This window comes from Triplophysa dalaica, chromosome 24, assembly GCF_015846415.1.
Source record: "Triplophysa dalaica isolate WHDGS20190420 chromosome 24, ASM1584641v1, whole genome shotgun sequence".
Lineage (NCBI taxonomy): Eukaryota > Metazoa > Chordata > Actinopteri > Cypriniformes > Nemacheilidae > Triplophysa > Triplophysa dalaica.
Genome location: NC_079565.1, coordinates 8,880,798 through 8,892,906, shown reverse-complemented (window position 1 = coordinate 8,892,906; position 12,109 = coordinate 8,880,798). Strand labels below are relative to the sequence as shown.

The window sequence follows — 12,109 nt, the reverse complement described above, 5'->3', positions numbered from 1 at the left end:
TAAGGTTTATAATGTTAATAACTTTTCACATCATTTCTACGCCCTGCGGTTCGCAAATGTGACGCAACTGGTTCGTGAACCCTTTTGTGTCACAGTTTTTAATATCTTTGATGGATGACAGTCATACTTTCATTTTAAGAGTATGTAGCTGTGATCTTTAAGATGAAGATGTGGTAGACCTAATGTTTTCTCTAAAACAAAACATCCTGAGTCGCATTAAACAGATTTATTTCCACTGTCGTTCTCTCATTAAAGAAAAAGCTTACCACATCTGGGACTATTCACTGAAAGCAGATCTTCACATGCACAGTGGATTCATTTTGAATATGAACATAAGGCATCTCTGATCGGTTTGGTCTCGCTAAAAATAAACTCAATCTAAGGCCAACCAGCCAAAAACAGAAATAGTGGAACAATTAACCCAGATCTAAGACGCCTACGGTCTTCACACAGCTCTAACCAGGCATCCAACCTGTTTCCAACCACTTTTCTTAGGTTCTCTAGTTTTCTTATATTATGTTGAAGAAGATTCCAACACAACATAATAAACTTCTTATCTGATCACATTAAGAGTACAAAACATTTCAGAATATAAAACGAAGGGTTTTAAATACTATTGAAATCCCTGTGACCACCAAGTGCAAGTCTAGTAAGGTCAGTGACAAAGCAATTACCTTTAATATGAATTGCAGCTAATTGGCCGCCAAAATGAAGCAATGGGAATTCCAAGAAATGTAAGAGGCCCTGTCCTCCACTCTGTCTTCTTACATTCAAAGAGATTGCACACTCATCCTGGTAGATATGCTGAAGCATTACTAAAAAAAGAGAGGCTGAATGAAGTCGCATAAGAGGGAAGGAATTTCTGATTGTTCTGTCACCTGCATCAAGTCACAGTTTTTTCCCGGGACATATGTACAGGACGGATTAAGCACAATCAGCCAATTAGGAGACTTTCATTATGTCTTTGATGGCCTCGAGGACTCATGTGAGTGGCTATTTGAAGCGCTACCCTAATTGAAAAGGACATGAATTCCCAGATGGGAAAAGACAGAGTATCCAGAGAACCATGAGCGCCACTGTCTCATTGTCTAACCCTGAAAAAAGACGGAGAGAAATTCATTCAAATTCGACAAGCATGTCGTCAAACCTAACTGAAGGGTGTTTTATATTGAGGAGTAGAGTGTTGTTTAGGAATCTCTGTAAGGAACGGTTCACCCAAAAATAAAAATGAAGTAATTGTTTAATAACCGAAAGCATTTATTTTTCAGTCTTAAAGGGACACTTCACCCATTTATTCTTCCTCATATCATTCCTAACTTCTATGACTTTCTTTCTTCTGCAGAACACAAAATAAGATATTTTGAAGAACGTTGGTAATCAAACAAAATTGGCCCGCCATTGACTTCCATTGTATAGACACAAAACCACTGAGACATTCCTCAAAATATCTTCTTTTGTTTTCCACAAAAGAAAGTCATCGCAGGTTTAGAGCAACGTGAATAAATGATGAAAGTTTTGCTATTTTTGAACTGTCCCTTTAAAACTGAATGTGACATATGTGAAACGTTTGAAAGCGAAAGATTGACACGTACGGTCACAATTTGTTTTCATTGTATGAACAATATTGACATAAAATAATACTTTTCCTCTTTTCCTGTTGTGGTTCAATGAAAAGAAATGTTTTGTTTTTTGGGTGCACTGTTCTTTCAAGTTCCTTTCTACTATTTGCTTCATATGATTTCATGAAAGAAAGCAATTCAACACTGTAACTTAAAAGAGCCTTTAATGTGAGATAAGCTCTCATGCCCTGGTCTCTACCAGACTGAATTTATCGGAGAAAGCGAGTGCCATCTGGGGCAGATCAGTAAATAACTAACAGATCAACCACCAGCTGGTTCCCTTTTATCCAGATGTGCAACTGTGTCATCTGTTGATGAGGCTTCATTGTTTATGTGATCCAGACAGTTTTAAAACAGTTCTGAAGCTTTCTATTACAGAACGTTAAAGCCAATGAGTGCATTTGATCAGCAAGAGCAATAAGTCAACAGAAACAGCCAAACATTTGTGAATGTGAACCTTGCTTTCTGGGAATAATTTGCAACTAGCTGAAAGCAGGTTTAACAGCCCAGAACCTATAACATATTTATGTCTTACATGGAAGTGTTGTGATCAGATTACTCTGTAAGAACGTTGCAATTTTAATGATTTTTTTTTAAATGCTACAGTAAAAACAAAGTGGTTATCTGTAAAAATGTTTTTATTATATAAATGTATTTAATTGAACAAAATATTACAATTATTGTTTTGAAGGTAAAAGTTGTGACCCTTACCATATAATTCTACATAGGCAATCTTTATATTTAACTATTATAAATTTTTACAGTTATATATTGTTAAAGAAATTTGGAAGCTAGTAATACAAGTCACTGTATGTTAAAAAACAGTTATAAGGTACAAAGCAGATTTATATAATTATCATTTAGCCACAGAAAAAGGTCTCACAGAAAGAGACCATTTCAAAATAACTTTTCCGTTTTTCTTAATTTACTATTTAAAAGCATGTGTTTAGGTATATTATTCTTTACGTTTATTTCTATTAACTACTAAAAATATTTCTCCTATATTTTAAACAAAAATATTTTATTTCAGTTTGCATTTAATTGCAGAAATGACAGATATGATGCTCTGTATTTTGTTCAGACCTCACATACTAAAAAAAGAAAAAAAATCATATTCACTGTTACTGTTCACTGCAATACAATAGTAATATTTGTACATGTATTAAGAAAAGTTCAAAAAACAAATTTTATGTGACAATCACAGTTATCATGTGTCTTGTCATGCTGTCAGTCTTTCACATTGCTGTTGAATGACTTTATGTCACTCCTGAGGTTTGACTTTGTTGAAATGTATTGACACTGGACTGGAATGGCCACAATACATCTATAAATGCTGATTAAATAAAAATGTCCTCTTAATTTTTTGCGTGGCTGTATGTTAAAGAATAATTAAGAACTGTGAGATATACAACAATTTTCCATAATGCATACAATTTTGCTACCATATTTTTTACAGTTTTAAACAGCAAAGATGTCTATATGTTATCTGTATTTTTTGTTTTCTGCCAACCCCGCTCCCAGTTGTTTACCGTAAAAACAGTTGTTTACAGACTAGAATTAAGAGTCCAACCCTTTCATCCCAAGCACTTTTAACGTAAGAAACTGTGCATTTGTTAAACCAATAATGCGCCAGCTGTTAATTACAACCCAGAGCGCTGGTGTTCTTTAAAGGAGATACCATGTAAAGTATAGTGTAACCCACACCTTCGAACCTTGTACTTCAATACAGTAGTAATACATTCTATACATTATTGACTGCTGTGTGCATTGCCCAAAGTGTGCACTTTGACTCCACACAAATGAAACTGAAGCTACTTAAGCCATTTAAGTAACAAACAGTACTGCTTTGATTCTCTTTGCGATGCCGTCTATCATGACCCCACAGTCTAAGACACCAGACATCCACTTTATCGTAGTGTCCAAACTTTCCTTCAATTGGTATTCAACGTCCTCTCCAAGGACCATTGAACGAGACCAGAGATCCAGACCACACACCTCAAGCCTGGAAAAGATCAGGAAAGGATCTCAAAGCATCTTAAGCTAGCACTCAACAGACCTGCTCTTGTTCTCACCAATGGCAGACGGGAGCGGCCCTTTCAGAGGCATGACAGCAAAACCTAGCCTGCTGTCATTAATTAAGTGGCGAGTCAGAGATGCTGACCCGCTAGGCACAGAGCCACAGGGGCCCTGGAGGAGCCTGTCAATCCGCACGCACCGTGATAAAGATGCAAAGATTCCCAAGTGACACGTAAAGAGTGCCGGACAATCGAGATAGTTGAGATGTAAGGAGAGGGGACAAACATAAGGAAGAACAAAATATGTTTTAAAGCTGAGCAAGGGATGATTTTGCAGCAAGGCTAGGGAGTTTTGTAATGTTGTCAAGGTGTTGCTGGGTTGCTAAGGTGTTCTGGGATGTTGATGATGCTTTGTTATCCGGAACAAAATGATCATCGTAACCATCGCTTTCTAAAATGGTTATATCCATGAGAAAGAAAACTCAATCATTTCTGCAGTACATAAATGATATTAAAAAGAGACCAAATGTAAATTTTCGCTTAAAGGGATGGATCACCCGTAAATGAAAATTCTGCCATTATTTTGTCATTTCAAACCTGATTGACTTTGTTTCTTCTGCAGAACACAAAACAAGATATTTTGAAGAATGTTGGGAACCAAACAATGGTGGTACCCATTGACTTGCATTGGTTTTGTGTCTTTACAATATAAACACTGTAAATGTCGCCAGTGTTTGGTGACCAGCATTCTACAAAATATATTCTTCTGTGTTCTGCCGAAGAAAGAAAGTCATAAGGTTTGAAATGACATGAAGGTGAATTAATGATGACAGAATTTTAATTTTTGGGTAATATACAAGTTTTCAACATCTAAGATATTTCTCCTGGGAAGAAAATCTTAAAATTGTCTCCATTAGTTTTAGAAGAGACCTCATTGTCACAAACTGAGCTCAGATGTCTGTAATCATAAGTTAACATTATTAAAGATCTATAGATATGAACTCCTATAATTACCCAAATCCAGATAAGTTGATTTTACCTACATTCTACATACATATAATACATTCCATAATATTGTCTCATTTGCTCAACACTTGATACAAACTCAAAACTTAAATCAAACACTGAAAGCTACAACAATTCTACTGAGCTATGAAAGAGCAACTACTATCTGCCATTGCGTGAATGCAGAAGTAAACTTTACGTATTTAATGCCTTGAAACAAATGAAAAGGTGGAAATGTAGCTAAATTTACACCGCACCCTCTCCATCATCACGAAAGAGAAATACACTGAGCTGAACTCTGCATACTGTACCACAGCAAGAACATGAGGGTCCTAGACTCAGTTCAGATTCCCTCATCTCTCCCACACAGACACACAAAAGTCCCCCAACTTGCTCATCCATCCTTTGTGACATGTGAGCAGCACCACTGGGACAAAACGGGGGCCCTTCTCAATGTCACACTCGCATGCCATATACAATAAGACCCCCCACCTCAGCGCAGTTCGCTGCATTGCATGTCCACGAGCACCGGCCGCCTCTTGCCAGCCAGGCACAAAACAAATCGTGCAGCTGACAGCATAATTCACTGAGAGACTGGCCCAAGGCCATGAGCAGGGCCGCGTAACGTTTTTGGCTCTGCACCGGAGCCCCCCTCTACCCCCCCTTTTTCCATTCATTCGTGGTCTCACAACCGTCCCGGGAAGGAGAACTCTGAGGCTCTGTGCGTCCCCTCTGCATGCCTGAGTGAATGCGCTTGAGCTTAATACGACTAATCTGCTCTCCTTTATCGCAAGCCGATTCAGACAGGGGTCTAGATGCCAAACTGCCCGAGTTCCCCCACCGGAGAGAACAAAATAGATAGAGACAGATACATAGATTCAGATTTCTGAGCATTTACACTTAAAACTGGATTGAAACCAGATAGAGATATGATCAAAGGTATGTTGCTTCATTTAAAAATGTAGGCCTGAAATAGTAACAACAACAAATAACAACTAATTGCAACATGTAGAAACACACACGTTCACACCTCCCTCACAGGTGGACACACAATCTGCATGTGGCAGGGGCGGAGCCACGTGAACCCCGACCACTCCCCAGACTGACAGCTTCACAGTCCGCAACCACCATCTGTCACCAACCCAAGACGCAACACACAACACAGGGACTTTTCTCAGTGGAAAAACAGAGCAGTGCCAAAAAGTGTAAAAGACAAAAAACTTCGCTATAGTACAGCGCAGATGGTAAGAGAGAAAGATTTCATTCATTAGCTCGCCTCCCAAAGATTCAACCGTTCCTTTTGAGCCTTTTTTTAGCAGGTACCAACTTGCTATCCCGGTTCTCTATCTGATTTACAAAAGGGCTTTTCCACCTCTTAAGGAAAATGGCTTTGGCCAGCTTTTAGGGGCTTTGTGTCAGACGGCACCCAAAAGATTAATCCAGGCATATCGGTCGCCCCCTTGGCACTACTGAACAAAACACTGGCAAAATAATGAGTCTAGGATTGAAGTCTGCGTTTGTGTAAGCATTCGTCACTTTCGACTGAACTGTCCAAGTGGGCTATCTGAATAATGGTGGCATATGTTAACTTTGGACCCAGTTGCACTGTAAAGAGCAAATGTTGATTTTCTTAAACTATTTATTTTATATCATTCTGATCAAATGTTTTCATATGGAGTAAAGTACAGCTTTACAAATGATTGACACTCAAATCTGACATATAGTTGAGACTCTGGAATGTAACCCAAACCTCCCATCCCACCACAAAGTATCTTCACTGATTTTAAGAATTCACCTTCTAGTAAATCTCATCTTAAAAATAAATAAATAAACGAGTCCAGACCTCAACACAAAATGTTTTTGCCAGCATAAACAAAGAGCTGACAAAATTCTAAGAGATGGCACATACCCAAGTCCATTTTAAATATATATACTGTATGTGAATATGTAAACTATTTACTAGACAGGACTGGAAACGTTTAGACAAGAATTAAAAAAACAAAAAATAAAATAAAACATCTCTGGATCAGATAATGGTTCTTACAAGACACATGTCAGACCCTTTATGTACACTATGCTTCATACCTCAAGATCAATCAGTATTGTGCAGTTACTTTCAACAATACAAAAACAATACACTCTAAAAAATATCTTAAATTATTCAAGTTAAGCTGGCAAAGTTTTTTAAAGTCTGAAGCTCAAGTTTAATAGGGTGCGCAAACCATAAAAACGCGGAACTTTGCGCATCCGAAGAGAATTCAATAGCCTATTTTATAACCATACATAAGCTCGAGGATGAACCGATCTAAATAACACAGATCAGATATATCTGACTATGGTGGACATACCTGTGTTGCAGAACAGAGCGATCTGTGCGATGAAAAGTGCGCATCTAGTCCCGAGCGCTTCCATTATTCACTGAATGTGGAGCAATATCGTAGAAGGAAGATATTTGAGTCAAGGACGATAGAGGAACTCCTCTCCCAAAAATCCGGAGGGTATCACATTGGTTGGGTGACGGGATGCCCCCTTCCACGGTCAAATCCACTCCAGTGTCCGCCGCATAAAAGTGAGCGCGTCCGGATGAAGCGCGTCGTCGTCTCGCGCAAGGTGCGTTTGGCTGGGAGTGCGTGCGCCGCCCACAGACCACCACACAAAAGTTTGGAAACACTTTTGAAACCCTGAACATATGATCAATTATTAAAAGCCATTCGTATAGATCACACTGATTAACTCATTGATAAACGCAATAATACTTTTTTGTGCTTCATTAATGCATTATGCAATAGTTTGTTAAGAATATTCTTGCATTGTATTATATTATTGACCATTGTAATGCGGCAACAATATGAACCTTAAAACGTTTGTTTCTGCTTGTTTAAAAATTAAGTAACAGCATACAGACACTCACACAATTGTGTTCATTATGCATGAAGCTTGTTCCTCATATGCCATGCAGAAATCTGCTGAGGGTAGCCTACTGACCTCTTGACTTTAAGGAATGAAAAGTGGTTGAGTAAAATTCTCCAGTGACCCCATAAACAAGATGTCATAGGCATATTTGCACTTTTTTATTCATGTATGCACCCCCTGGAAAGCACAGTCTCTCTCAGTCTTGTTCATCTGTAAATATATAGATGTTATCAAAACACATGCACATACTTTAGGAACAGAAATTGACTCGCTGAATATTGCGTCAAGTGATGGTGTTTTAATTCACGCCATAAAATTCCACCCGGGAACTTAAAGGGTCAAATCATGTAAAAATGATTAACTCCTCTCATGATGCTCCAAACCGGTATAACCTTATTCATTATACATAAAATAAGAGAAAAATGCTTACGAAGAATGTTTTTTTTTGCAGTGTTGCTGTGCTAATGCCTGTCTCTTCTTGCTCATTATGAATCTCAAAAGTCAAAGTGTTTAATTTTGACTAAAGTAATTGAAAACAGTACTAATTTGATATTAATACTAAGAATATTGAGTAGCAATTTAATCTACAGTAAATTACTGGCAAACCTGCTGCAAAAACTACAGCAAAGTTTTACAGTATAAGCGTACATATAATGTAATATTGCCAGAGTCTTTTTCAATGGACCACTTTAGTCACACTAAAGGTACTAATTATGGTTTTACTAATTAACAATTTTATGCATTAAACATAAATCGGCAGGAATGCAGTCTCTCAAGTAAGGTTACCTTTGAGGATGCTGAGTAAACTTGGCTCTCATTGGACACAATGAGTTTATAAACTGTTTTAACCGAAACTGATCGAACGAATCCAGAATACTTATTCTTAAATAATACACTCTCCAGGTTACACATGCAGGACCCATGTGAATACATTAACATAATTTTCCAAGGATTATCTTTAATTTATGCAGGATCTGTTCCTTGTTAAACTGCATGTTTAAAGGGGGCCCGCTTAAACTCTGTTTACATCGATGGAGTAGCCATTGTTTCTTTTAAGTGTATGAGTGTGTTCATCTCCGATACTCGTTTAAACCTGACATTCTCCCCAAAATAAAAAAATTGATTAAAAAAAGCTTGAATTAACAGAATTGTTGACCTTTATACATTATTTAAAATGAGAGCAGTTCAATTTAACTGTGCACTAGAGCATAAAATAAATATAGATTACTAAACATTTTTGCTGCGGTTATGCAGCTAGTTGCCAGTAACTTACTGTAGATTTATATTTATCTAGTTTATTGGCAACCGTTTGTTAAAAGATAAATTAATATTAAACATTAACAAGTCTTTATCTTTACAGAAAAAATGATAAAATAACATGCAAAGCATTCTGGGAACCAGAAATCGACATTTACATGTTTACATTAAGTCATTTAGCAGACGCTTACATGACTACATTTAAAAAATGATTTTTGCTACCAATAATACTTTGCATGAGGCTGTTCTTTTATAATTTTCTGTTTTTTTCTAATTTTGGTTCCCAGAATTCTTAGCATGAGGCTGTTATTTGATCATTTTCAGTGTTTTTCTTATTTTGGTTCCCAGAATGCTTTGCATGAGGCTGTTATTTTATAGTTTTTTTCTGAAAGGATAAAGACTTGTTAATGTTTAATGATCATTTATCTTTGAACAAACTGTTGCCAGTTTATTACATTAATGTAAATCTACAGTAAGTTACTGGCAAACTGCTGCCAGTAAAACTGTAATTTTTACAGACATTTTTTACAGTGTACAGAACAAGTATATCAGTTTGTGTGTGTACATCAACTGAGAAGGGAAAATATTTTCTACATATTCAAGTCCAGGTCCAGTAAAATGGCTGTGGGGCACATACACATCAGTCTAAACATGCCTTAATTTACCGAAGAAAACAGGATTCCACATTCCTCTCATTATGACATCCATCCAAGCATCTATGAAGGTTAACCGTCATGAACTGTTTGAAGCTCAGCACGTGCAAAGCATGAGATCAATATGACTGGCTGTCATTATGACCTACAGTAGGACTGAACGATCAATTGGTAATTTAAAAACTCCTCAAAACAGGGTTCAAGGCAATACAAGAGAAAAAAACTTGCGAATATTGCTTTTGCAGTATCATCAGTACACCATCTGTCTAATTGATACTGCCACTCAATTTTGGCCCAGAGGTTCAGCAACACAGCTAATAAAGTTGACATTCGATAGACAGAACTGAAAGCATCAGAAATGACATGTTGACCTGCCTCCCTGAACTCTCAGGGCAGCCCTCATTGTCAACAAGTAGAGTCATTGCGCATGTTAATGTGCCGACTTGTTTGATATGAAGAGCAACTGCCATCTTTTCCAGAGCCAAAGTGAACTTGAATCCTGGGAAAGATGCTGATTAGTAAACGCTGTATAGGGGGCTGTCCCGAACTCCTCAAAGCCTACAATAGCTGATATGTTTTGGATGCATCCGTTAAGCTTTCCTCACTGTTTTCCCTAAAACCCCATCGCTTCTCCTGCACGATAATTTGGAAATTTCTCGGGTGCTTATCCAGTATCGAGTATTTTGATCCTGCATCGGCCTTCGAAATCCCGGGGAGCCATTGTTAAAGCCCAACAGTTTGCGGGCCATGGTTACCATTCACACTTTATGAAGATTAACTGTCATTGTGGGGACCAGAATGCAACAGGGCCGGTGTACAAAAACTTCCCCAACTCATTTTCTCCCGTCGCAGTTGTGTCCACTGCTGCGTGGAGCTCTCAAAATACCAGCAGCAGAACAAAACACTTCTTCATAGTCTCAACAGAGGCTTTAAATCAAAGTGCATCCAAATGACATCAGGTTCCTGGAGTCCTGAGAGAATAAGGAGGAGAGAGAGAGCTGTGAGGGCCTTTTATTTGAGCTTCAGCGGAGGAGCCAATCCCCAACTCACGTCCCGGCTTCTCGATGGGGGACGGATGACACATAAACGCTCGCGCACAAAGCACACGAATTTCGGAACTCCGCAATATGTGGAAAAAAGAGCCAGGATGTGGGGGCTTTAACTCTATGACCACCTCGCTTTTATCTGTCCTTTCTCACGTTGCTCCTTTCATGTCTCTCGGATACTTCATTTCCTCAGTGTTTGCAGCTTCATTTTTACAATGACAACAGCTTATATTGCTAATACACATAAACTATACCTACATTTTAAATCTCTGCACAGTAAAAATAAATATATAAATATATATAAAATAAATAAATATATATATATATATAAACTACACTGAAAAAAAATGGACTTACTTTTCATTCATTTTTTTTTTTTTTTACATTTTTAAATTTAATTGAAAAAAATTATGTGCATAAAATAAGCAAATTAACACAAAAAATTTGGTAAACCCTATTCGTTGTTTTTTTTCAGTGTAAACCTATAGTCAACTCAAGAGCAGCCAAGAAATGCTCTTTTATGACACCTGAACTTAGGGTGGAAAAAACATTAAGGACGTAAAGTCAAAAACCCAAATAGGCTAGTTTAAAATAACACTTAAATCATGTATTGTTTTAATGGTACAGGCAAGAAACTAAAAACAATATTAAGCTAATACAAAGAAAATCTCTTAGTGTCCATCAAACCCAGAATCAAAAAGACAACCCCTAAAACGGTTGTGTTGTTCAGCAAGGAGAACACATTCATAGCTCTTCCTGACCTTACGTGTAAGATTTAGCAAGCGCAGCCTAAAATGCACTTTAGAAGCCCAAATGAGATGTTGACTTACTTCTTATATCACAACAGAGCCACCAGACAGGCGAGGTGGTGAGCAATATGACCCTGACAAACAGCAAACAAAGTATTCAAAGCGCTAATTGTTTTCCTCTCATATGTAAGCTGTCTTCAATTAAAGGAAAATCTGGTGAGTGGAGTAGACCTTAAAGAGAAAAGAAACTCAAGCGCTCCTCCAGGGTTTCCTAGCAACAGGAGAGCGGAGAGGTAAAGGCCGGTTATTGCGTTCCTTTGATTTCACATTGGGGTAGACACAGTGTTCAAGCTCTTAAACAGCCAATCAGAAGAGTTTCACCTTTGGAACATTTCAACAATCCTTGTTAAAGTGCTTTTCAACTTACAGCATCAGGATGTTTTTAAACACCCGCCCATCTGGGTCATTCAACAAAACAGGGGCCGTTTGTGTCTTTCATAAACAGTAACTTTGACAAAATAGTAACTTTAACTTTTTTAATCATCCTCATGACTACCAAGATCAGATGTATGACTTCCTTCCTTTCTTCTAGTTTTATACAAATAATCATAAATGGGACTCAACATGGTGAAGCTCCAAAAAGCACATTTAGCATTAAAGTAATAGTGGAAGTAAAACACTGTAAAAAATATTTGCTGCCGTTAAAGTCATTTCTAGTTTGTACTTAAAAGGCAATTTCAACATTTTTTATCTCCCGAATGGCCAAAATTAAAATTTTGTTTAATTTTGTTGACTATATTAAAATAAAGAAACTTTTAAACAGTGTTAAACAGGGCAGTTAAACAGTGTTAA

At 37.5% G+C, this 12,109-nt stretch overlaps 1 protein-coding gene across 4 annotated transcripts in view; it reads right to left on the bottom strand.

Annotated features, from left to right (window-relative positions):
- ptprz1a (protein tyrosine phosphatase receptor type Z1a) overlaps positions 1-7,225 on the bottom strand; it is a 46,710-nt gene extending 39,485 nt beyond the window's left edge. For all 4 annotated transcript variants that reach the window (XM_056739287.1, XM_056739290.1, XM_056739291.1 and 1 more), the window contains exon 1: positions 6,988-7,225. In XM_056739287.1, coding sequence (XP_056595265.1) covers positions 6,988-7,051 — 64 coding nt within the window. In that variant the 5' untranslated portion in view covers positions 7,052-7,225. The remainder of the gene's footprint in view (positions 1-6,987) is intronic.
- Between the last annotated feature and the right edge of the window lie 4,884 nt (positions 7,226-12,109).